Source organism: Curcuma longa, chromosome 11 (genome assembly GCF_044706935.1).
Source record: "Curcuma longa cultivar G26 ecotype Majalengka, Jawa Barat chromosome 11, ITB_CL_G26_1.1, whole genome shotgun sequence".
In the NCBI taxonomy this organism is placed as follows: Eukaryota; Viridiplantae; Streptophyta; class Magnoliopsida; order Zingiberales; family Zingiberaceae; genus Curcuma; species Curcuma longa.
The window spans coordinates 6652774-6680157 of NC_133871.1; the positions used below are offsets into that span (position 1 = coordinate 6652774).

The 27384-nt window shown below is 34.5% G+C and overlaps 1 protein-coding gene across 3 annotated transcripts; it reads left to right on the forward strand.

The window, feature by feature from the left end:
* Positions 1 to 422: 422 nt before the first annotated feature.
* Positions 423 to 25675, forward strand: LOC141841603 (zinc finger CCCH domain-containing protein 27-like). Of its 3 annotated transcripts, XR_012602814.1 has the most exons (10): positions 423 to 478; positions 7832 to 7920; positions 8179 to 8277; positions 10714 to 11651; positions 11856 to 12947; positions 13294 to 13623; positions 14115 to 14655; positions 14873 to 14952; positions 22301 to 22403; positions 25329 to 25675. XR_012602814.1 is itself a non-coding variant. In XM_074729783.1 (8 exons), the coding sequence occupies exons 1-7, from the start codon at positions 423 to 425 to the stop codon at positions 14652 to 14654; spliced, it is 3144 nt and encodes a 1047-aa protein (XP_074585884.1). In that variant the 3' UTR covers position 14655; positions 25329 to 25675. The 3 variants fall into 3 exon arrangements, 1 of the variants encoding a protein (XP_074585884.1); XR_012602813.1 differs by lacking the exon at positions 14873 to 14952; XM_074729783.1 differs by lacking the exons at positions 14873 to 14952; positions 22301 to 22403.
* The last annotated feature ends 1709 nt before the right edge of the window (positions 25676 to 27384 follow it).

Sequence of the window (27384 nt, forward strand, 5' to 3'; positions counted from 1 at the left end):
TTTGATCAAATCGAATTGAATTAAAAATTCGGTTCGATTATTTTAAAAATTCAGTTATTTTTTAAAAGAATTGATTAATTTGATTTACTTCGGTTCGATTTTAAAATTTTTTATTTGATTAAATCGAATAAATTAAATTAATTGAATTAATTAAATTTAAAAAATAATTTATAAATTTTAAGTAAATAAATTTATAAATTTATAAGTCATTAATAAAATTTTTATAAAATTTAAAAAAAATTGATTAATTTGATCGAATTAACTGAATTAATATCGGTTCGATTTATTTAATTTTTATTAGAAAATTTATGAAAAAATCGATTTATTCAGATTAATTCTGTTCGGTAATTGACTTTAACCGAATATTAAAGAAGACCCGGGAGGAGGAGAATTGGGTTTTTAGGGTTGTAAAAGTCCAAGAAATGGCACTCGCGAAGGTCAGGGAGATCGTTTCATCCGCTCCTGTCGTCGTCTTCAGGTACGGATCTTAGTATTCTCCACCTTGTCGATAAATTGATTTCTTTGTGGCCACAAGGTGTAATTTTACTTCGTTAAGGTTCAATTATCGTGGTTTTTGTGTATCTTTTTTTCCTTCGGCGATAGTTTGGCGATCGGTTAGGGTTTTAACCATGGATGATAAAGAGGTTTCTTGAAATATATTTTGATTAGTAGAGGAAGGGGTATGGTGGATTCAAAAGTGGGATGGGTAGCTATAAATTCAGACGGTTCGCTTTATTATACCCTTTGCGCGCAGAAAAAATTATTTTTCTTATTTTTTCTATTTCACTCTTTGCGACATAAGATTGGATATTTAGTTATGCTCTTCTGGTCAAGAAGTTCAGTGCCCTTGGATTCTTGCTATCATCGATTTATGCATCTTTTTTTTTTTTTTAACTCATCATCTTATCTTCGTTGCTGACTCCCAATTGGTAAACAAGACTTAAATAAACTGGAAGAGATAGGAGACTAAGTGAGTTTGATCTTGCCCACAGCCCAGCCGTCTGAAGGCTAAAATGAGGATACAATGTCTTAGGCACAGAGCTGATGCACGGTGCTTTGAAATCCTTGATGCATGAAATTCAATCTAACATCATTGAAAAGCATGTTCTAGGTTTGAATTCCTTGTGTTTTTGTAAGTGACAAATATTATTGCTCCCTAGTTGTTTTGTTAAGAAAATTAATGAAAACATATTGGAGAGAAGCTGAAAGATATATCATCTTCATGTTTGTTCCAACTATTTGTGGTTGGCAGAAGATGAAAGATACACATGTAGATTTTATTAACTAGATCATGATTTTATATCAAGCATTGTTGTGTTCCTAATTTTCTGTTGTTCAAATTCTCAACAATATACCATCTTGTTAATAATTTTGATTTTACTACTATACCATTTTGATTTATCCATTCAAAACATGATAATGTAGGTAAATTAAGGCTTAAGTAAAATTATGAACAAACATGTAAACATTAACCATTTTTAGTAATGGGTAATAGTTGAGGGGTTCACTAAGATTGATGGATCTTGGTTGTATGAAAGACTGAAAGAATATTAAGTATTTTAGATTGAAAGGATTGTTTGAAGTTTGTTCCTTAGGTGCCTGCAGTCTCTTGTGTTGTATGTATTTAAAGCTCCTTCACAATCTGCCATCAAAGGTAAGTGGATTTCACCAAAGATCTGAGTGTGTACACATTGACTTGGATTTCAATTATCATTTCCATAAGGTGACACTCCTAAAATCCAACTAACCTTCAGATGGAAGCAGCATTCTCCCTTTTTGCCATTCGAGATCACAAGTGACTGAGTTATACATTTTGTCAATAACCTGACCTACTCTCTGTGAAGGGTAGTTCTGATGAACTCATAAGGTTCTAAGTTGGAGTCTCATGTTAAGAGTTCTTGTGATTCGGTAGAACATATCTAGAGCAAAGTAAGGAAAAATAGCGATTTGTGATTTAGAGCATCCTTTCACTTCTTTCTGTTCAAGTTCCCACCTCTTGCATATAAATTCCCCTTATTCATTTTTAACCTTCAATGACGTATTACTCGAATCAAGGCTAACTAGACTCTCTGTAGCATATATTCCAAGCTCCATGCTTGCTACCAGTGCAACACCGGCATCACTTAAAAGGTCCTTGAGAAGCTTAGCTAATTGATAGTTTGAACTCACTACTACAAGTAGCAATAGTCTTTTGCAACTATAGTTTTTGTCTCACAAATTGAAAGTTATGATAATTTTTGTTATTTCAGGAATCATTAAATTAGAAACAATATGAAAAGCTGTAATCTGATTGATTTTTAATAAAGTTTTAGGGGCTTATTCTAATTAACTTTCATCCTAATTATATGAGCCTTTTTAGCCAAATTAACTCATAAATTGTCATTGATGCTAACCTATTCTGCCCAGTGTTTGTTTGAGGCTGTACTTGGTGATTCCTTGGACTGATGCAGTACAGCATCATACAGACAATTGTTGTCGTCCAAATTTGCTTGCAAGTTGTCTCATTGCCATCTCTTTCAATTTCATTCCAAAAATAAACATTTTTAAATGTTCAAAAAATGTTTTCATGTCTAGATTAACTGAAAAAGAGATGAATTCAAAAGCACTGAACTGAGCAGGAATGATTTCATGTAATCCAAGTAGAGTCTAGAAAAAAAGTGCAGACTAATTTAGATGCTGATGCCTTCTCCTTTTTTGACTAAGACAATAAGTTTGAAAGCAATGGTCTTGCTGATCTAGTTTTGTGTGATGTTTCTTTGTTGAATTCCATATTGAGCAGCATATAAGGGTTGTCTATTATAGTCTCGCATGGCCAAGTCAGATGGTTCTTATGTACTTATGAGAAGTGGGTACCTGCCCAAGTTGTGCACTATTTTGGGAGTCAAGTCTGTCAAGTTTATAGGATTTACCAAAGTCAACCCTCCTTGTCAATAGGCTAGTTCTGATGTAGGGTATGGGTTAAGCTCAGCCCGAGGCAGGTTCTCAATTGGGGTGATTGATGTTATCAAACTAGTTTGATGTGGATCCATGGCAACCTGGTTGTTGGGTTCAATAGTAGTGCAACTTGTCCAAATGTTGGATGGATATCAAGGATGGACTTCTATCCTTCAGCACTTGTGGTTTAACAACAACCCTCATCAACCTAGAAGAGTTTATAAAATTGCTTGTGTTTAAAACTTAAGCACACATCAATTGCTAAGAAATTTCTCTCCTTGTAATACGACATTAGCCTGGAGTCCCAATGGATCTTCTTATGACTGACATAATGTATTTGATGACATTTACTAAACTAATAGCAATTATTCAAACAATAACGATAATACAAGTCAATTAAAATAGGAGTTTAGGAGTGTTCATTTTGGTACACCTTCAGCTTTCTCTTAGGATATGTTTCCTTTTAAGAGAAGTAGATGGATCATTTTTCTTCTTGTTTTCTTTGTCAAGAAAAGAGGAAAGATAGAAATTTGAGGATTTAAAGATAGACATTTAAAGAGATAAATTTAAGCACCCATCCTCCGTATCTTATCAGCCCAAGGAATTAATTTGATTAATTATTTAAATTGCTCCATTGCTTGTGCCTAAAGGTTACATAATGTCTTTATATATAGACATATAAGAATGCCTTGTCAACATAAAAATTAATAATAATCTAATCACCTATTCTAACATAATAGAAAAAGTTAATTATAAATTTAATGAGCTATCGATAATCTTAAAGGGGTTATTTGAATATGTCTATTTTGGGATCATGTCATTCCACTATCCTTCAAAACAACCTTGAGGAAAGAAACTTATCCTCAAGGTGGATTTTTCTTCTTCTTATTTTTCTTTCAATGACTTGCATAAAATGGCTTCTTTTTGTCGACCAATTAAGCCCTTTGATGAAGTTATGATGGACAATAACCTTCTATGGTTCTTTCTTGAGTTTGAAAAATTCTGGTGATAGCAAGGTGTATTGTGTTGGGGCTTCGTTGAGAATTTATGAGCATGTCAATACTTTCTTTTATAAGGGCCACTTTTTCATTGAGTCCTTTTTTTGCTTTGTCTTGCATTGAGTCCTCATTGAGTTATGATGAAATGATATTCTACACCATGCCTTTATTGAGCAATAGTTAGTTCATGAGATGTCTTGTAACGTCTTTTCATTGAGTAGAAGCAAGTTCGATAGTCTCTCTCCAAGGAAATTACTTGATGTTGTTGACAAGGGCAAGTCATTGTTGCTTTATTCTCTTGAATTATGGAAGTAGAGACTGTTATAGGTGAAAGAGGCTCACAAAGATGCTTTAATTTAGTGTTGCAATGATTGGGATAAATGAATTTTTCTCATCATCATCGAGAAGATATTATTGAGGATTCTAGAAGATATTGTTGAGAAGTAAATTTGTCACTTAATTTCTTCTTTAAACAAGTCACATGGAATATAGGATATATTTTGGATACTTATGAATTCTCAAGACGATAAGCAACAGGTCCAATATGCTCTAGCACCTTATACAGTGTTATAAAATTTTACTGAAATATGAATTGTAGTTAGCTCTTATGGTTAAAGTCTTTGAAAAACCCAATCTCCTATTGCAAATTCTCTTTCTGAACATTGCTTATTCGTAAGTTACTTCTTTCTTTCTTGTGCATTACATAATTTTTTTTTTAAAAGTTGCAATACTTGGTCTGAATGCGTAGGTTTGGGTCTACTAAATGCATGATGATCCATGTGTATGTGTTAATCGATGGCAGTACACATCCATAGAGCTGAGTGATAAGATATGTTGTACTACCATTCTGCCCAAGGAACCCAATGAACCCATTCCTTGGGTTTATCCCTGATTAGGCAAAGCAAATAGTTCTCTAGACATTGAATAACCATCTCTATTTGGCCATCTAACCATGGGTGGTAAAATGTGGTAAAATTAGAATTGGTGCCCTGCAAACAAAACAACTGTTCCAAAATTTACTCATAAATAGAGCTTTCTTAGTGATAATAAATCTTGATAGTCCATGTTGCTTGACTATATGATTTGTCAACAAATGTTTGGGCAACACGTGCAATCATATAAGGATGTGATAACGAACAAAAGTGGATATATTTTGTAAGGCGATCAACGACTACCATTATAGTAGTCCGTCCTTGTGATATTGGTAACTCAATTCCATTGAAATGTCTATTTATATTTGTTCAGGTATTGGGAGGGGTTGAAGAATACTTGTCTTGCTATATTTTCTCCGTTGTTTCTTTGATAGATATCACATTTAACAACAAAGTTCTTGCTGTCCTTTTTTGTTCTTTTCTTTCTTTCTCTGATTATTCAATTGATTCTATCATTAATGCTCTCTTTTGATTAGTAATGAGCTTAGTACCACTTTTCATCACAATGCTAGCATAATCCTTTTGTGACTCCTCTTTTGTTAGTTTGTGAGGTGTTGAGTGACGAGATGTATTTTCACAGATTACCTATTCACCTATCCTCATTGATCTTCTCTTCTTGTAGTTGTGCAAATGATAAAACAATTTTCATGGAGCGGGGTTAATTTATCTTTACTTCTCGTTGTATATCAGGGCGAAGTCCCTTAATAAAGCTGCTTAATAATTCCTTGTCTAACTAATCATTAGTTCGGTTGGAGAGTTGCTTGAATCATCCTTGATACTCTAACACAATTGTTCTTTGTCTGATTTTGGCTAACTCTCCATCCACATTCTCATACTTAGAAGGATCGAATGAGATGAGGAGTCCTTTTAATTTCTGCCATGTGGGACTCCCATTGCATGCCTCTCCACTTTGCATTGCTTGGTGTGTTGTGGAAGCAGAAAAATTTCTCAACTCTTGAAATCCACCCAGCAGGATCATTTCTCTCCCAACGAGGAAATTCCATCTTCATACGTGTGAGGATGTTGTCTCGAACTTCATGAGAGTTACCTCATGATCTTGTCGTTGTTGTTGAGATCACTGAGTTGTGCCCCTTGGCTTGGTGTGCCTGCGTTAGAATCATCATCTAGATGATCCTTCAATTCATTTACTATTGTGATAACAGATGCTATAGATTCTTCAAGTTGCTCAATTTTCGCTTTGTACTTAACTTCAATTTTCTTCTTTTGAAGTCTGGTTAAGGCCATACACAATATATATGGTCTTGTGATGGCAATATGACAATGATAAAGGAATCAAATGAAGGTGTAGGATTTAGGGTTAATGGTTTTAGGGAATGGAGATAATGAATGCATTAGGGATAGAGGGTTAGGTTTTGGAAGTTTATGACATAAGGTTTAGATGATGGTGATGGAGTATATGGCTTAAAAAGTGTTTAGGAGTCCTCATTTTGGTGTTCCTTTTAGCTTTCTCTTAGGGTATGTCTCCTTTAAGAGATGAGTATATGGATTCTCTTTCTTCTTGTTTTCTTTGTCAAGAAAATAGGGAAGGTAGGCGTTTGATGATTTAAAGATGGACAATTGAAGAGATAAATTTAAGCACCCTCTGTAACTCATCTGCCCAAAAATGGTAAAATGGATGGAAAACTAATTCACGCTTGTTGAGTAGAAACAATTAGCTATCCTCCCCATTAACATCCATTCAAGGAGGCAACTCAATACATAATTTTCTTCTCTTCTGTCCCCTCCACTTTCCCTTCCTTTTGTATATTCATCATTTCAATTTACCGCTTCTTCAAGGGAAACAGGACAGTGTTTTGATCCAGGATATGAGCTTTGGAGTTTTTGGAACCAAGGTTTTGTGAGATGAATGAATACAATTGAAGTGCAGATTTTTGTCTTAGATGGTGATAAAAGACGAAACTCAAAAGATTTGCTTAAATAGGTGTTGGGGAAGGGGGTTAACTGGCTGTTGGAGTAGTAGAAGATTGATCCAGATAACTTTTGTGTAGTCTGTGATGAATAGTATTTGTCATATTTACAATCCTGTAACAGGTTGATCTTCTCTGTATAGCCTGTGACAAATAATGTTTGCAATCTTTTCACTCCTGTAACAGGTAGATTGGGTGACCTGTCAACTGAAGCTTGGCTCAGTTTGTGCAGACAACCCTATTGTGACATAATATGATCTCATATGCTTGAATGGTTGATCTCAATAGGTTTTAGATCAAGACTAGGAGGTTGAAGGATGCTATACATTCTAAAGGCTTGGCTAGGAGGGATGATCCAAGAACTTCTTAATTATTCTATATAACTTGTAAAGTGTCACACATGAGGAAATTCATCCTTGAGCTTGTGTTGATGAATTATTTTCCTTGTGGGTTTTGTTTGGCTGCCATCATCCCTCTAACATCATCATTGCATCTTTATCTTAATTAACTTTTGAGCTTCTACAGCAAACCTACAAGAAATTCAATCGCACAACTTGGTACAGTGACACACATGAGAATCTTCAGCCTTGAACTTGCCTTGTAGAATCCCATTTGAATTTTCTGCATATGTTTTGTTTGGATGCCTTCAGTCGTCCAACATCATTTTTGCATCTTTTTCTCAATTGATATTTTGAGCCAACCTAGAAGAAATTCAATTGGACACTTCAGTTATAGTCAATTTGTATCATAAAAAATTGGAATGCTTAAGGCTCAACTAAGGGCAGGAGATCTTTGAGCTAACAATCTGCTGTATATTTCATATCTGTTAAATAAGAAACTTCACAGATTGTTAAATAAGAAAATTCACAACCCATTAAATTAGAAACTTCACTTTCTTCTTCTGTAGTATAAAGGCACACATTTATTATTGTGAAGCACTACTTGTTCTTAAAGCTTTTATTTGTCTTTTATACTTTTTCTAATTGTATTTATTTTGTATTTTCTCTTGCTTTAAACTAAATCTTTTTGTTTATTGCAGCAAGACGAATTGTAGACACTCCAAATGGGTAAAGGAGTTGCTCACACAATTAGGGGCAGGTTTTAGAGTAGTTGAATTGGATCTTGAAAGTGAGTGCACTCTGTGCATCAATTAAATGGTTCTATTAAGATTATTGCATTGTGTTTTAATTGTTTGGCCTACCTAACATTAATTGAGGTTGCTTCATGGCACTTTTGGTATACTATGGAATGCCTTTTGTCTAAATACTCTAGTCTTATCTGATTTTGCCATCTAATCATACAGAAGCATATTTCCCTTTTTATGACTTTGGTAGGTGGAGGATTGGTTGTATGCAATTTCTGACTTTATTTATCTTGTAAATGCAGGTGATGGACCTGATGTTCAATCAGCACTAACAGAATGGACTGCTCAAAGAAAACTGCCTATCATCTTTATTGATGGACGTCACGTTGGGATTTGTGAAAGTATGTTCCTTGCTCTTGCCTTTTCTACTATTGATTTGCATTATAACTTTTGGTTTTTTCTACAAATCTTTTGCCTTTTGAAGTGAAATATCTCTTTTATTCAAAGTTGACTCTCTAATTTATTCCTATATGTACGTAATTTTGTATAGCAGAGTGGTTTGTATCATCCACCATCACGATTGCATGCGCAGATAGTTTCTTTATAAATAAATATCTGAAATTGAGTCAAATTAGTAAACTTAGTAAACTAAAGTACTTTTTTGAGTTTTTCTTATTTTATATGTATTTAAACCCTCAACACTTGCAGTAGAATAGCAGACCATCTAAATATTTTTATAATTCGACTAGGGTTTAAAAAATAATGTTTTGGTAGAGGAACAAAGTTATAATTTCAAATCAAGGGTGAGCTCTATAAATGTTCAATTACTCTTTGCCTAAGGTTAAGAAAGAAGATAGAAACCTAAGAAAACAACCTAACATATGCCTAGGTCTAGGTAAACATTCTTTAGACTACTGCTGACATGGCTTTAGATTGACACCAACCTTGTAATACCCCTCTCACTTTGACTGGTTGACTTCCATAAACAATGATCTAATACTTTAATAATCAGTTTGAATAAAATTTCACATAAATAATTCAAAATAGAGTAATGAATATCTCATATCTCACTAGCAATAGTATCTCAATCAATGATTTATTAGTTGACATGCTATTAGTCTCCAAAAGTCTAAAATAAGTCCCTACTATAGCTAGGATTATAGTTTTGGCAGCATTGGAGTGAGACCAATCATATTATATTACATCACTGATTAAATATCCAAGACATTGTTGTTTGTATTGCTTCATTTATATGTCCATTAATATCTCTTGGTTGAAAACTTAAAAAATAAGTAGCTGAAATTGAACACAAGTGCAAGATGTGAATACAAACAGGTCTCAAAGCTTGATTAGTCACCATACAATGTACCGAAATTGTAGTAGTATGCAATACGGTTTAAAATGTTGATCTACCTCAGAGTTTTGGTCTTTGGTCAAAATGGTAACATCTTTGTTTTGTACCTTGCATGGTTAAAAATCTCAACCCGTACTGAGGTTTCAGACCGAAATAATATGGTTTCAGTACCGTATCGTGCCGATAAAATTTGAATATTTTTTAAATATAATATATATTAATTAAAATTAAAAAAATTAATCTAAATATTAAAAATGCAAAAAATAAAATATTTTTTTTAAAAAGAAAAAAAATATAAATGCGGGATAGCGGAGGTCTTATGGCAACCTCTGCGTGACTTGTTATGTCGGCTGTGCTAGTGTTGGGTTGCAGGTAGAACGACAAATTCCGTTCATTTTGCTCAGCATGGCACGACACAAAATTTTAAACCATGGTACGTTGCAAAGTTGACACTTGGTACCATGTGTTAAGATCAATCATGACATCAACTTCAATTGTATAATTGTTTTTTACTTAGCTTGTTTACCTCTAGATATAATCCAATAGAAATTAGAAAAATTAAAGTTTTGAAGCAACAACTTACAAACATATATCAAACATTTTGATTAATGGTTATTACTTAGTACCAAAAGGAGTGTCGTGCATTGGATATAAGATTCAATCTTGTAGCATCCTAATGAGATCGTACCCATAATTTTGCAACTATTTTTTTCACTTGTTACGTGTCTCTAATAACTGTTGGGAGTTAGTGTCGGGTTGCATAATTAGAACTAGAAAAGACATAGGTGCAGTGTACGAATGCATCTCCATTCCTCTAACTTTGATGACATTACTTTTTATGGTGCTTCTGATGGTGCTTCCCTTCTACCATTCTCTCTTTTTTATAATGTTCTATTTTCTCTTTGTAACCAGTAAATGAAATTGAAAGATAAGTTGTTGGAAGAGAATCTTCCTATCTCTCAACTGTTTCTAGTGGTTACGATTGAGTTAGTCCTCGTCTTGTTATTGCTAAAACTATGTTGGCGCTGGTGGCTCTATGCCGTTATCCATGTCGACATAATATCGGTATTGGTTGTTGACTGGAATGACATTTTTGATCTTTCTGACTAATACAAATTGACACAAATCCATGGTTTGAAGTTGTTAATGAATTTCGACATGGTATAAAGATTGTGATTAGTCATACAAATTCCAGATAGATTACTTCAACATTAGTTTTACTTGTTAAAATTCTTTCATTAAGCAAAAAAAAATTTTTCTGTTATTTTCATTGATTAAGTAATTCTTTTCAAGTGCAATTGTTCTTCAGATTAAACTTTTGTTGTATTTTACTAACAATTTTATAGTTGTCAGTGACACTGAACCTGTAGGTTCATTTAACTAATCATCTATTTATTCTGAGTTTTATCTCAAATATTTTGACTTATAAGGTTCTATAGAACATTTAATCTTGTGCTTAGCTTTCAGTTGATTCACACTGTAGGTGCAAAAAACTCTTCCACAAGAATCTTACAGGCTCTTGAAGATGCATCTATAGTCAGAGTTGACCAGAATATTGATATCGTCAAGAAGTTTGAACTATCTTTTCCTCCTGATGTCAATACAGTACAACTGAGAAATAAGTTACCTAGTGAAAGGAATTATTCTATGTCCTCTGAACCAGTGAATGATACTGAAGACCGAGAAGCTAGTGATGATGATGATGATCGCAACCATAAACATCGTAGGAGGGACGCACAATCTATTTCTTTTGATGATGATGTTCAAGACTTATCTATGCAGCGGATGAATAGGAGAAGAAGCAAACCTTTTGACACTTGGAAAAATTTTCATGACCGTGGTAACAATGGCAATACAGAGAATTCTTCAAACTTTGATAAGAGACGTCCTAGCTCAACACCTTCAACTCTGGAACCTTCTCAATTTGGTTCAAGGGGTAGAATAAATCAAACACCTCAGATTGACACTTTTCCCAACTTCGATAAATCTGCACCCACTGGACGGCCCCTAGTAGGAAGAGGAAGAGGAAGAGGAAGAGGAAGAGGAAGAAACATTTTTTCCTTGAGCCAACAAGATTCTAGATTTAATCCTCTGGATGCACTGGATTTTCCATCACAGGTTGTTTCACAAGGTCTTCATGCACATGCTAGTTTGTTTGGGACAGGTATCCCCAATATTGCAAGCACACAAAATTCATCTTGGGGTGCATATAGCTTTGTTAATGGAATGAGCAATGGAATTTTGGATCCACTCCAACCACTTGGTTTGCAAGGGGCTCTTCAGCCTACAATCACTCCATTGTTCAATATGGGGATGCCTCGTCAACGTTGCAGAGACTTTGACGAGCAGGGATATTGTCTGAGAGGGGATATGTGCCCAATGGAACATGGTGTTAATCGGATTGTTATCGAAGATGTTCAGGTACATTTCCTTGTAAGTTGCATCTGATAATTTTTTCAGGACTTGACAATTGAATATTTAAAAGTGGTTGGTATCTGATATTCAATATATAATCTCTCTCAGAAATTATCTTATTATTTGAGTTGCAAGAATTTTGGAATAGTTATTTTGTTCAACAATTTGGTTTCCTTTGATTTGTATCTCATTTTATTATTTAATTTGCAGAGTCTTTCTCAGTTCAATCTTTCAGTATCGGATCAAAATTCACATGCTCTAGGAATTCAAGCTGGGCAGAGATCATTGCCTTCTGCCAGTGCACCTCCAGTCCCATCGACCAGCAACAGCAAATTAGTCCCTGCAAAAGATGGGAAACCGCTTTTGCCTGAGGATTCATTAAAGCTGAATGCGGTTTCATCCTCTTCTGGTTTTGTTGAAGCTGATGTATATGATCCTGATCAGCCATTGTGGAACAATGGATGCCAAGGAACATCAGAGACTACGCTAATGCGTTCTTTGGAAAACAATGATGAACCTTTATGGAATGTTGATTCTTCTACTCAGTCATGTGTCCAGGACCGGATTGACCATAGTAGCAGGTCAGAAATAGGTAGCAAAACTATTAACAATGCAGGCACTACAAATCTCCTTTCAGATGAAATGAAGGTAGATAATGAGAACTCTTCTGTTAAAGCTTCTGCTTCCATTCCAGAAAAACAATTTAATGCTGAGACGAGTAAAAAGCCAATGCCTCAAAAAGCTTCACGTACTCTCTATGTGCATGGTATTCCTCAAAAGGACAACACAAGGGATGCCCTTCTTTCCCACTTTCAAAAGTTTGGTGTAGTTGTTGATATCTACATTCCACAAAATAGTGAAAAAGCTTTTGTTCAATTTTCGAAAAGGGAGGAGGCTGAAGCTGCACTTAAAGCGCCTGATGCTGTGATGGGTAATCGGTTTATAAAACTATGGTGGGCCAACCGTGATAGAGCTTTAAAAGGGCAGAAAATTTCCCCCCCTAAAGTGCCTCCATCTTTTTCCATAGGGGTAGGCTATTTTCCATCTCGTTTGTCAGCTACTAAGAAAGAAAAAGAGGATCTGTCTTCTACACTTCCACATGGAAGTAAAGTGGCTACTTCTGAGGTTGTGGTGTCAATCCCTGTTCCAAAAAGTTCTACAAACACTTCAAAGGTTACTTCGCCGGGGAAGAAAAAATTGGACAGTTTAGAGGTTCTGAAAGAGGAACTTCGCAAAAAGCAGGAGAATTTAGCCTTAAAACGGGATGAGTTTCGTCGCCAATTAGAAAAATTTGAGAAACAAGTAAGCTTTATTATTATTGTGGTCAAAATAAGCTTTATTATTTTTTACACATATTTTAGTTGACAATTGTTTGAAATGGCATTGTTCTCTTGGCAAAAGATCAGGAGTAATTTGACTTTCAGCTGAATAAGAATTGTTTTATGATCTTGACTGTGCTTTGCTACCTAATTCTATTTGAGAAAACTTAAATCATTAAGGAATGTACATCTTTACACACACACACACACACACACACACACACACACATATATATATATAATTGATGCGATATCTTGCTCCAGTTTGCAGTCATCATTGTAATTATTTTTTCATATATGGAATTCTAAAGCTCTGTTTTCATGTGCAGGCTGTTTTAATAAAAAAGGATGAAGTAACCTTGGAGCCAACACCTAAAAGACTTAAAAAGGATTTGAGCAATGAAGGTGCAAAAACTGAACCATCCAGAGCACTGAATATTCCTAAAGGTGCACAGAAGGAGAATAATAATACTCAAGAAGTCAGAAAATTAGTGGATGCTACTGCGTCATTTACTGCAAAATCAAATACTACAATCATGGCCAATTCTAGCAAAGAACAAACAGGTCATCAACATTTGTCGAAGTTGAGTACTTGTAGTTTAGATAATCAACCGACATCCTTCAGAGTTCTTCCTCCCCTTCCAGCTGGTCTCACGAATGTATTGGCCTCTTCTCAGATACATGAATATGCACCATGCTCATGAAACTTGTTAAATTTGGACAGTATCTCTGCATATTAATTGCATTACAATCTAGGCATTTGTTGAATGTCACATTTGGGCCATCTACAGATTGATATTCTTATTTTCTGTGGGAATGATAATGCTTTGCTTCCAATATGGCTTCGGGAATAATCAGAGCCTGTTTGTACTACTAGGGTACTTTCATATGTTCAACCAAGAATCAAAGCTGAGGTTCAAACTGAATAAATCCTATGATGTAGAAAACACTTAACCTTGTCTGAAACATGAAAATACTTAACCTATGATGTAGAAAACATTTAACCTTTTATATAGTTAATTTATACCTACTCTATATTGCTGAAACACTAGGTGGAGAATTTTGCATGCAGTGCTTTGAAAATGCTTTCTTATTGTTTTTACCATCACCAATATGATGTTATTGGTTTCCTATTTTTCTCCTCTTGTAGGTTGATGGTCTGCGGGATCATTTCGCATTATTTGGTGACCTCTCTTCTGTAGCATTAGAAGAACCAGATGAAGGAAGAGATAATGTGGGCGTGAAGACGCCTGAAAATTTTTTTGCTCTTGTAACTTTTTCCTCGTGTGATTCTGCTGAGAGAGCTTACACAATTGGTAAATTTTGGCAAGGCAACAGTTTACATTTTATGTGGATGAATGATCCCAGTTATTCAATAAATTGCAACACCCAAGAAGTATTGGAACCACCTGGATCTTCAAATGTGGGTGTTGAAGTTGACCCCAGGACATCAGTGACTTCCCCAGGAACCCAAAGAAATTCAGCAGATACTGCCCAATCTGGGTTAATGGTTTCTGCAGATGAGAAATCTTCTTTGTCTGTGGATGATGGACATTCCCATTTCAAGGATGAGTCAGTGGCTCCTTTAATGGCATCCCATTCTAAGTACAGTATGTTGTCATGCGAGAAGCGGCAAGCTATGTCCGATGTCCAAATAGAAGACAAAATGGATATTGGATTTGCACAGTAAGGTATGCTAATTTCTTCTTTGTAGTAACTTCTATCTGTATTTGTTTTCTTTTTGAAGAGTTGATATATACAGGCTACTAATTGTTTTTCTTTTTGAACAAAAGCTTTTTGTTATTAATTTTTCTTTTTGACCAAAAAAAACTTTTTGTTTGAACAAACTGTTATTATTTAGTATTCTGGTTAATGGGACTAAATCACATTTGAATATTGTTGATCCAGAGAGAGTTAAGGGGCTTTCTCTAGCAAGCAGTGGATCACAAGCGACAAGGTTACTGATATTGTGACAAAACTGAGTTTAGGTGAGGCTTTAGTGTTATAAGTCGTAAATCAAGGAGTGAAAAATAACTTAGTGTGCTTTGTTGGAATTCAAGTAGAGATTGACCAAAATTTGGTTAGATTCCTTGAGTTTTCCAGAACCAATCAAATTTGGCCAAATTTCAACTACTACTACCATTTTGTTCTTAATTTTGCTAATTTTCAATCATTTCTATTTTAGTAAAATCTAATTCATTTTTTTGAAATTGGTCGAAGCTTTAATTTTTAAAAAATTTCTTTATTGATCTTTGTGAGATGATTTATCTTTTGAGCTGCAGTAGATCAACATTTGCTGATATTGGTCCAACTTGAGCGATCTATATTGGTATTGGGTGACCTTGATATGGTTTTAGGACATTCTCATACCCTTCTATTTTGGATATTTTCTTGCAACTTTATGAAGGGACCTTAGACATCTGGAGAATAAATACTTCTTTTCGCTGCATTGTTTCTGAAATTGTAAACTATAAATAAAATGCTTACCTTTCTGCTTATCTCACATTCACTTTGTTAAGATTCAATTATCTCATATTTTTAAGGGTTTGTTTATCTTGGAGGATAGAAGTGAGGAGAGAAGAGAAAGGTGACAAGTGAAATGGTGAGAAAAGAAAGAGAGGAGGCAAAATTATTTCTTGGTAAGAAGGGAAAGACGAAAAAAAAAAAAATAAAATTACACCCTTATCCCTCTCATTCTCCTTGATATTGCATGCTCATTGCTTGATCTCTCTTTGCTCTTGGCTTCTGCATATTGCTATCCACCTCTCACATAGGCTCGATCCGAGTTGGGTTGGACCCGGACCTAGCCCAGATCTCTAATCGGTCAACAGGCTGGGTACCCGTTGACCTGGTTCACGGGTCAGAACCATAACTGGCTCGACAGGGTGCCGTGCTAGTTACGGTTTTGGCCCATAAAAACCACCGAACTGGCGGTTAACCATCGGTTTGGCTTGTTGATTCAATTTTTTTTTGTGTGACCATTTGAACCAGCGATTCCAATAGGTGGAACTAGCGATTCTAGCCGCTAGTTTTTTTTTTAATTTTTCGATGGTTGATTTGATTATTTTTTGATCAATGGCTACGATTTAGTGTCTGTTACTCTCCAAACTCTATAAATAGAGAGCTCATTTCATTGTTTTCACATTCATCTTCTCTACTTTCATTTTCAATTCCACAATCTTTACACACTTCCGACTCCAATTTTACAAATTTTCGACTTCCGCTTTCGAGTTCTGACTTCAATGGAAGGAGGCTAAGGAGTTTTATTATCTCGATCTCGGAGGGGCAAGGAAATAGTGAATCTGAATGAGGGACTCAACCTCAACATTCAATCCACCGATGATGAGACCGAGCAATTTCCGACACCCAAAACACAAATACCGATGCAATTACTTTTAAGGTTCAGAAAGTTCCTTATTTGAAATCTACTATTTTTACTAAACATTTTGAGAGGTCACTCTTCCGTCGGACGAATTGCGTGCAAAATGTAAACACTGCAATACTTCCTACAAATTCCAAACTAGCGACGGTTATAGTCGTTGCGACATGTAGAAACGACGAATACCCAATGGAATATGGAATCAATTGTTCTCAAGCATGATTATCTAGTGGAAGTATTGATTCTAGTTTATTTTTATATTCTGATTATAAATTATGAGAATTAGTAGCTAGATTTGTTTCCGTAAAACATCTTTTATTTAGTTTTGGATCTAAATGCATTTTTGAAGATTTTTGTAAAGAATCTCTTAATCCATCAACTAAATGTGTTCCTAGAACTACACTTACTCGTACAATTAAAAAATTAATAAAATAAAGAAAAAAATTTAATTGAAGAATTTAATAAATTAAATAATAAATTTTTTTGGATTGATAACTCCTGAAATATCCAAAAAAGATTATTAGCTTATAGAGATTTTGATGAATCGTATACTGCTCACAACATCTCACAATTATTATGTTTAATTTTAGAAGAATATGGATTAACTCATAAAATATTTTCAATATCATTTAATGCTAGTTCTAATACCGCTAGTATTGAAAAATTAAAATTTATATGTCAATCTATTATTGGTAGTTTATTTTTTAATATTCCTTACGTATGTCATGTTTTAAATTTGTGTTCAAGATGGATTAAGAATTTTAGAAAATCATATTAAACCAATTACTATTTCCTATTTATGGTCATATCCATCTATAATAAAACAATGGGGTGGATTTTGTAAAACTAATGGAATGAGATTTCAAAATTTTTAACGTGATGTACCAACACGTTAGAATTCAACATATCAATTGTTACAAGATTCATTTCAATATAGAGAATTATTATGTTTATTTTTTGCACAAACTGTTAATAATACTAATATATATTTATTTTCACACAAATGGAATATTTGTAATAGTATTTGCAAAATTTTAAAAGTATTTAATGATGCAACCGAACAACTTTTCAATTTTTATTATTCTTCTCATTTAGTTTTAATAAATTGTTGTAATGTAGTATTAGTTTTAAATGAAAATATTAATAATGAATTTTTATCTCCTTGTGTATAGCAATGAAAATGAAATGAGAAAAATATATATTTTTTATTCTTAAAATTTATTTAATTGCATTTGCTTTAAACCCTAGATATAAATAAGAAGTTTTACAAGAAATGTTAGTTTTATATTATGATGGTTTAATTCCATTTAAAGATTCTTCTCCTGATCCTAATAATATTGTATATAATATTAGAAATTATTTATATGATATTTATAAAGAATATAGTATAAAATATAGAATACAATTTAATATTTCTGAAACAAAAAAATACTAGCAGTAATAATTTAAAACTTACAAAAGCACAACTTTTATTAAAAGAACGGACGAAACATTCACGAGCATTCTCAAGTTCCATACAAGAATTTGATAATTATTTTACAACTACTTTTGATTTTAATGAAATAGATAGCGAAGCGGATTTCGATATCCTAAAATGGTGGTCACAGAAGGCTTAAACCTTTCCTGTCCTATCCATGATTGTCAAAGAAATTTTAACTTGTCCAGTGTCAACAGTTGTTGTGGAATAGACGTTCAGTGCTGACGGTAGCATATTGGATGAACAACGATCGACTGTCTCCCGACTGTTTGAAGCCCAAGCATTACTTGACGATTGGACCATAACCGAAAAAAGAATCAATGGATGCAACTTTCAGATGACGAAGTCGAAGAATTTGATACCGAATGCACAAATACTACGGGAACGAGAAATGGAAGTGAGTAGCAATGCCACTTTTTAAGGTAAAAAAAGTAAGAAAAATATGTGGACTTTGATTTCCTTATACCCTAAGGGGATACGTAGGCAACTTAAATAAGTGTAAACCTTTTTTTATTTTTTTAATGAATTTATAATTTAATTTTTTTTAAATATAATAATATTGAATTGTGGCGAACCGTGAACCGGAGGTTCCGAATCGTAAACTGTAATTGTTTAGGACGGTTAAGGTTAAGGGTCGACTTGTCAAGAACCATCAAACCGACAGTTTTGAACCGTTGAATCGTCAGTTTCGAACCGTGGTTGAGTCTAGTGAGGATTCACTCGAGCGGGCTGTTAGTGAGTACCACCATTGGGCAGATAAAATAGGGACGTAAACGTTGAGCTGTCCCATAGTAAACTTTTCCAACCAAGTGTAACGAAGGTCAAGCCCTATAAATAGATAACATAGGTAATATATGGTGCTCCATTATATTCGGTCAGACTCCTGTTAGATTTCTCGAGGACCAAGTAAAGATGCCTTGATTCCCGATAGACAGCTGATTAAGGACTGTTTCTGCTATGATGAGAGATCTTAAGCAATGCCAGTGGTCCATTCAAGGCAAGAAGGAACCACATTGACAATCTCGATTTATTGGTTTGCCACAAAGGAGGGTTTGTCTTTGTGCACTGTATATATTTCCCTGATACATTGTCTCGGTAGGCTTGATTTTGCCATAGATCCTCTAGAATGCTATTCCATTGTAGTTCTCTTAGTATTCCCTAATGTAACTTTTTGTATATCTTTTCACAGATGACGCCAATTTGATGTTGTCTTTCACCCACTCGGGTTCCTCTTGTCCCTCCTTTGGGACGGCGATCAAGGTGGCGCCGTGCCTTGCGAGTCGAAGATTGTCAGTCAAGGGCCGGCGTTGCCGGCGTGGCCCCTCCGACGGGCAAGTCAGTGAAAGGATGAGGAGGGTAGTCTCGCGTGCGTGAGAGAGCGTTAAGAACTCAAAAGAGGAAGATGGAGAAGATTTGCCTTTGTGAGTGTGAAGAAAATCATACTTTCACTTACCTTCGTGACATCTTATATAACCATGGAGGTCGAAGGTCCACATAAACTGCTATGCCAGCCTTGAGAGGGTTACATGGACAATCGCATGAGCGAAATGCCGCCCATAGGCCAACCATACGAGTGGATCGTTGCGCTAGGGGGAGCAACCACCCATCCGTAGTACTGGTGTTGTTTGGTTGTTAACTTGACGTCACTCTCCAAGTAACCTTGTTGGGGTCAGTTTTGCGTCAAGGATTGTCGGAGATTGGTGTCTGAGAGCTCCCTCATCGTTCTAGAACCCTCATAACCACTTGGCTAGAGAAGGTCGGAGCTTTGGGGACTTGTGTTGTTGTGATGGGCATCAGATGAGCATGAGGTTCTAATAAGATGATCCGATTGGGTTCACCTGGGTTGCATCAGGTTTCATTTATTTTTGTTAAGAATTGAAAATTGCATTATCTTGAAACATGTCCAATACACGAGATGCTAACTCCTTTTTATAAATTGATAATATGACTTACTCTTTCTAAAATAATAGTTTGTTCTAATAAAAAAGCCAGAGTTATCCTAACAAAAATTCTAAGACTTCTCTAAAAAACTAATCAACTTTTTATAGAAACAAGCTACGTATCAGATCCCATAATTTATAGAATCATAATCCTATGATTTATGAAATATGTTCAGATTAATTTTTAGAGATATACATGGTTAGAAAATAATGTATTTCTACACTCCCCCTCAACTTAGGGAATATCCCAGCTTGAATACATATTTGCAAGTTGTAGATATGTTGGGGTACAGATCAACCGCTCTGTAGTTTCTCCTTGACATTTCAATGTACTTTGTTCAATTAGCTATACTAGTCGCAAACTTATTATCACAACAGTCTCATTTGGCTATTCCACTTAATCTTCAAATCTGTAAGATAATCTTTAACTAAAGTAATTCACCCACACATTGAGCCATTGCTTGAAATTGTGCCTCTGTATTAGACCTTGTCACCACATGTTATTTCTTGCTCCTCAACGTCACGAAGTTGCCGCGAAGACAGATGCAATATCCATTGTTTACCTTCTGTCAACCTTGTACCCAATATAATTAATATCTGAATATGATTCCGTTTATTCATTTTTGGTTTAGTTTCATTTCTCATTAGATAATTTCTCAGATAAGGTGGTAGAGAGGATAATAGTGTTCAGGGTAACCAAAAGGCTTTATGTGGTTCACTAGAGGATATAAAGTTGTTTCATGCACTCTCTAGTTCCTTTCCTAACAACAATTTTAGGCCTTATCACCTACATAAGATTCAGTTTCAATTTGTAATAAGGAATTAAAAAATGTTCTCATTCTTGCATTAGTTTGAGGACAACCATCTTTTTTCTTAAGTTCACCTTAAATCTCACATTCTCAATGATAGAATTGAGATTTGCATGAAAGGACACAGGTTCAAACATAGGATTTGACAAAAATTCAGGTATAAGATTTGACATATATTCAGCCGATTTGATATGAGCTTAAATACTGCCAAAGTTACAATAAGAGATCAGCATCTCGATCTCTTCTTGATTGAGTCCACCTAACTCCTTTGATGTTGCTTCATTTATTATATATATTCACCATATGCATTTGATGATTGACCCTTCTGTTCTTCTTTATGTCTCTACTCTTGGTTGGGTGGTTTGCTATGAGACTTTCAACAAATTTCACGAGTTTGACGTTTTTTTTACAATATGTGCACTATAAGCTATCATGACCTGGAGAGCCTTTTTTTTTTTTTTTTTTTTGAATTTTCTACATTTATAAGGTTGAAAAAGCTATGTTCACGAGGAGTTTACAATAAATTTTCATTTGAAACATTTATGTAAGGTTGAAAATCTTAAGCTATGTTGGAGTTTCAAATTTTCATTTGAACGATACTCTTTTGGTACTATGCCAAGGTTTCAATCGTGGAGACTTGGAGGAGGAAGGTGGAAGGAGATGAAAAAGAAGAAAACACGACTATATTCGTATTTTGACTTTATGTTCCATTAGAATGATACAATGTGGACATTATATTATGCAACAAAATTTACAAAAATAACAAATATTATTTCAATTTATCTCGATGCATTTAGTAAGATGTCAAGGGGTGTCAAATGTACACTTATCGATATGATTGATACAATAACATAGCATAAATTAGCTAGCTGAGCAGTATCGAGTTTTGATAATTTATTCAAATAATATATTTTGACCGTGCCATCTGACATGGTATAATATTTCAAACCACACATTTAGGAAATAGTGCTTTTTTGATGTTTGTAGTTGAATTATTACCGCCACTAGTTACCATAGACGATCTTTCCATACTTTATGATTTGAGCATAAGTCCTATTCTGTTTTCCTCCCCTCAAATCAATGCTACCATTTCATTGAAGCATGGAATTATCTACTTACCAAGAATCTAGATCCTTGTTCTAATTATAGATTAAGTCTTACAAGAAAATCATAAATTCTATCTTGCTCAATTAAGTCCTTTAGAATAGCAACATCTTCAGAAAATTTAGTTTTGACGACCCTATCATGATTAATTTGCCTGACGCTTTTCAATTGATTGAGATATTCAGTTACTTTTTTATTGCCTTGTTTAACAACCATCATTACCTTCACCTCATATGCTTGAATTGCATCTCTTGCCTTTGAATGTCTGTTGCATTGCATCCTAAATGCCCTTAGCAGTAGCCAAGAACATACACGTGTCATTGATCTTAGGAATCATTTAATTCCATAGCCACGTCATAATTATTGAATCTTTTTCATCCTATGCTTCAAGTCGAGGTCTCCAAATTTTGGCCACGTAGCCCTAAGATGAGTTACTTTCCCTTTCATTTAAGCATAGTACGAAGCTAGAGCCACTTGAGATAGTTTTTTCCATTCAATTTATAAACAACTTTGATATTTTGCAATTCTCCAGATTGTTGAGATCAAATGACCTTTGTCTTGTGCCTTTGATTGTGCTATAACAGTTGTTTCTTCAATTTTCACATTTTTATAAGTTAAAACTCGTAGGAAAATTGGTGAGAAAAATGCAAAAATTGATAATGAAGGCCGAGCAACGAAGATAAATCGCCAATGATGAAGACTAGAGAAAGGAATTCAACTATGAAAAAAGGTAAAAGCAACATGAGAAATATTCTGTTTATTGAATGTTGGAACTTTTGAATGTTGGAAGAAGGAAATCTGAGCCTAATGGTCTAATACCTTGTTGGAATTCAAAATTGTATTAACTCAAAACTTATTAAGTACATGACAACCTAATCCCTTTTCATAAATTGATAGCATAACTTATTCTTTATAAAATAATAGACTTTTCTAATAAAAAAAAAACTCTAATTTTCCGAATAAAAATTTAATAGTATTTTCTAAAAAACTAATTAACCTTTTATGAAACTAGGATGCTATCATGTTCTATAATTTACATAATCATGATACAATGATTTAGAATTTTTTCAGTCTAATTTTTATACTTATACATGGTTGCGAAATCATTTCCTACAATTTCTTGTGACCATAATAACTTTCTTGACGGGATCTCCTTTTAGGTGGAAGTAGGTGAGATCGACGTTTCCATTTCTTGAATCCCTTAAAATTCAGGGAAAAAGATAGTTGCAGCAATTAACATTGCAAGTCTATAAAAATGTCCAAAAAAGGAATAATGAGAAGGGAAGAGGAAGTGAGACACACTTCTGTAACTTTATAATTTGTGCCTTGATTAGAAAGAATTACATGTCTAATATTAGATGTGGATCCTTCTACTTCTGGCCTTGGAATGGAAAATGCAGGGAGATATAGTGAGGGTAAACACTTACTGGAAACAATTGGCTTATGGTGTATGTTGTTCTCTTGTATCCAGCAGCATTAGATATCATTTGATTCTAATAGATTTTTTTTTGGTGTGTGTATGAGTTATGCAGTAAAACATCACGACGATTGTTTGTGATTATGTCTCAGTGGTTGATCTTTTATCTTGTTTGGTTAGCAGCCGGATAATATTGGATAGGATTGCATGGCTAGAGGGGGTGAATAGGTGCATATTCTTTTATTGCATCAATTGATCATGCTTGTCTTCATACAGAGTTGCACAACAGAAATGAAAATTACACACGACACAAGCACAATAATACCAGCCTTTTACGTGGTTCAGAACCCCTAATTCATACTCTACTATCTATGAATTGTCAGTGTAACACTCCCGTAATAACCACTATCCTATTTCCTCTGGATACTTTTGAAGGTGGAGAAACTTTCTATTAGTCTTTTAAGTACTTGTTCTTATAGCAACACAAAAATACAAAGAAATACAAACAAATATACAATAATGCAAGTAAATGGAAATATACAAAAGAAGAACTTTGGTTGATTTGGTTTGTTCTCCAAAAGCACTAGAATGCAACAATACTCTTCCAATGACCCTCACAAACAGATTTATCAAAATCTCCACAAAAGCCTCTTTTATAGGGTTATTGTTCCGACTTAAATTCGTCGATCAGTTAGTTGCTCCATGACATCTAGTCGGTTACACCATTGTAGATATCTAGAATGACTCTGACTGTTGTTGTTTCTTTATCTGTATCAGTAGATTCTGATTCCTGTTTTAACACTAGTGAACTGTCCTAGTCGATTGCAAAAACTTTTGTTCGTTTTCATTTAATTTTGAGTCGACTAACCAATCAACTCCTTCGTTAGTTGATTGGTATCAACATTAGTTGACCGATTAAATCTTGAATTCGTCCAAACTACAACTATGTGATTTCAGATTCATTAGTTAACTGGACTTTAATTCCATCTATACTAAGGCTAAATCTAAATTGTGCCAAGTGACCATATATCTTTGCGACTTCTTTGTCTATCTAATATAAATCAATCTCAACTTATTAGGATTTCATTCTCACCTAAAGATTTTTCATCTTAGGAACTTCACCCATTATCTAGTATTGGGCAAACCTCGGTCTATCAGAACTTCCAATTACTCATCCTTACGTCAACTTTGATTGTTAGAACTTCCACTGCCTAGAATTCACTTCTTTGAAATTTCAACCCTGACATTCAATCAATTTTGATCTGCTAAAATTTTAATTCTTATCGAGCATCCAATCCTCCATACTTGGACTTCCATAACTACTAAGCATCCAATCTTCCATGACCGTCCTAGATTTCCCATTAACTTTCTAACATCTAGCCTTTCTTGACTTTGTCCATGACTTATTAGGACTTTTGTCATGTGTCTAACATTTGATTCTCCTTCCTTGACACTTCTTCATGTGCCTAATATCCAGTCCTCTGTCCTCCTTGACTTGTTAAGACTTACCTTGCCCACACTAGTTGGACTTATCCAGTGTCAAGTGGCTAGTCTACCTGATCTAGGTGCACTTAGTAAGTGTCAAATATCTAATCAACCTTGACCTACTGACTCATCTAAACACATTGCTCCTGGGGCTGATTACACAAACAGATTGGTCCGAATATAGGTTTCTGATAGGTTTCCGTATGTATTTAATTCAGTTTCTCCATAGGTGCAAGCATAGGCGCTATTGCATCATTTTTTTTTCTGTTACTGTTTTTTTTTTTCCATTCCCAAATCATGTCAAAATGGATAAAATGAAAAGCTCCATGAAGATCATGGTATCATTCAATTCGTCACTTAATATGTTATGCAGGAAGTCTGTTTATCTAAGAATGACCTATACCAGTTAAAGATTATCTTTCAAATAACTTGCCTGTGTGTAACTTGTTTGTTCAGTATAAAACTTTATCATTCCATGGTAATAACCTACTTTATGGAAACATAACATACCTGCACTTGGTAACCGAAAGAAATGCCAGTATTCGTTTTGTGAATTTAGTTATTAGCAAAGGTATATCTCACACCTCCATCATTGTTATTTAGCTCATAGGATGACTAAATGAATATTAAAAACAATGGAAAGAATAAAGGTAGCTAAATGGGTTTGATTTTCCACTCCATGTGTATCTGTTTTTTCACTTGCATTCTCTGATCTCCAAAAAATCATGTAATGACTATGTGCAGCTGTTTCAGGATTTTCCGCAGATGATTTCACATACAAAATGGCCATGCTTCCTAGATGTTTAGAGAGGGCTGTTAGGACGGATTATGCTGGGGGGAGAAAAGAATGTCCAACGAACAGTCTTATCATGTGAGTTGTGGATCCAAATTTTGCACAGAATTGTCTCAAGAAATGGAGAAAATAGCTGGTAGCCGCCTGTAACTTCTCAACTTTATTATTTTTTCTAATTGCTTGTACCTTGTATTTTCTTGTTAGTGCAAATATTACTATGATCCATGTTATTTGGTCGTGGATGCTCATTGAGCCAACGCACAGGCTATTGTTATAATTAAAGGAATGATCATTGTTTTCTTGCCAAGGAGGTAAAATTTAATGGACGATGTTATCTGAGATATCATATATCCTCTTGTGCCGTTGTTTGATTTTGAATAAAACTTTGGCTTCTTGATTGAATGCGTTCCATTTGTGAGCCCTTAGCTGCATTTCTCAGTGTTTCTTTAATATCATTTGCATTGGAAGTCAGAAGCGGATAGTGTGGGATGAGTGTCTTATCAAAATTGTTTTGATGGTTTGCATATTTATGGTGATGATTTTTAGTTGTTGCATACAAGGATTATTCTGTGTTACAGTTTCAACTTCCAATAGAAAGGTATAGTTTCAATTTCCAACTGGAATGATATAGTTTCAATTTTATATCATGCTAACGCTTTGACACAAGTACTTTTCACAAGTTGAAGTTTGCTAAGATGAATTCTGATATCTTTTACTCCTTAAATCTTCGTGGTTTGTTTACCTCCTAAAACAACGCCATAGCAATTAAATATTCGACTAAATGAACTGAGATTAATATGCTTTTGCCTATCTAGTGGTTGCTATGGCAAGGCACATTACAATATTATTTCAGTTGATTGAGATAGTAGTTCAATTGCTCAAGGTAATAAGCCATGTTTTGTAGGGTAAGGAGTAAAGTTCATCTAAATTTATTCTTCTGTACTAATCAATTTGGAATTATAAACCTGCATTGAACACTATCCTAAACTTTTGGTGATAAGAATGGAGAGTTTATTGGTGCAGATAAAAAATATGTTTGGGCATTTTAAAATTCGTGGGAGATTGTGAAAAACAGTGAAATGAGAACTATGGAAAATGAATTCAGAGCCAGAGGGAGAAAAAAAGCAAGAGATTATTACAGAAAATGAAAGAGAGAAAAAGAATACTAGAGAAAGAAAAAAAAAAAAGAGAGAAAAGAGATTAATTTTTTTCTGAAAGGAAAAAAAGAATACTGAGAAAGAAAAGAAAAAAAAAAGAGAGAGAAAAGAGATTAATTTCTTTTTTTTTTAAGTGGCCACATATCCAAGCATCTACACGCTCTCTACGTCTCTGAGCATCAAGGAATGTATTCAAGCATACAGATTCAGAGATTTCCTAGCTTTTGATATTTTCCAAGCTTCATAGTTCATTCTGCACTTGCTGCTGATTAGATGATTATGTTGATTCTCGCGCCTACATATGAAACTGCCGGATTCTGGTGATGAATAGGTATTTGGTGCTAAGTCTTTTTTCCTACTTCTTGTCTCAAATTGCATTCGTGGGTGAATAAATTCTACCTTGATTGTGTTAGCCTATGAAATACTAATGATTGTGATAGAGGGTATACATTGTTTCTTTTCTGATGTCACAGGTCTCTTAGTTTGCCTTGCAGTTGATTCATCTAGTGTGTTCGATCATTGTAAATAATTTTCAGTGAGGGTATACGAATTCCACTGTTCTTCCTTGACTAGCTTGCTCCATTGTTGGAAACTTGGATTGGAAAATAAAGAAAAGAAAATCTTTGTTTATTTGAAAATCCTGAACAAGTTCTTTTCTCCTTTCTCTTCAAGAAGAAAAAGCGGTCTTGGAAATGCAAACCATACAACAAATTCCATGTAAAGTCCCAGCTCCAGTAGCAAATGATGCTAAATTCCCTACGCACAAGTTTTCTTTCAATCAGGTGGAAGTTAAGGACGGCGAGAATGGTACTGGAAGCCATGAGAGAAATCTCAAGGCAACGCCGAAAAAACATATATA

Coding starts and splice junctions, on each gene's coding strand:
- LOC141841603 (XM_074729783.1), top strand. CDS start 423: ATGGCACTCGCGAAGGTCAGGGAGATCGTTTCATCCGCTCCTGTCGTC. Junction 7,921..8,178: donor AGTTGAATTGGATCTTGAAA/GTGAGTGCACTC, acceptor TTGTAAATGCAG/GTGATGGACCTGATGTTCAA. Junction 8,278..10,713: donor TCACGTTGGGATTTGTGAAA/GTATGTTCCTTG, acceptor TTCACACTGTAG/GTGCAAAAAACTCTTCCACA.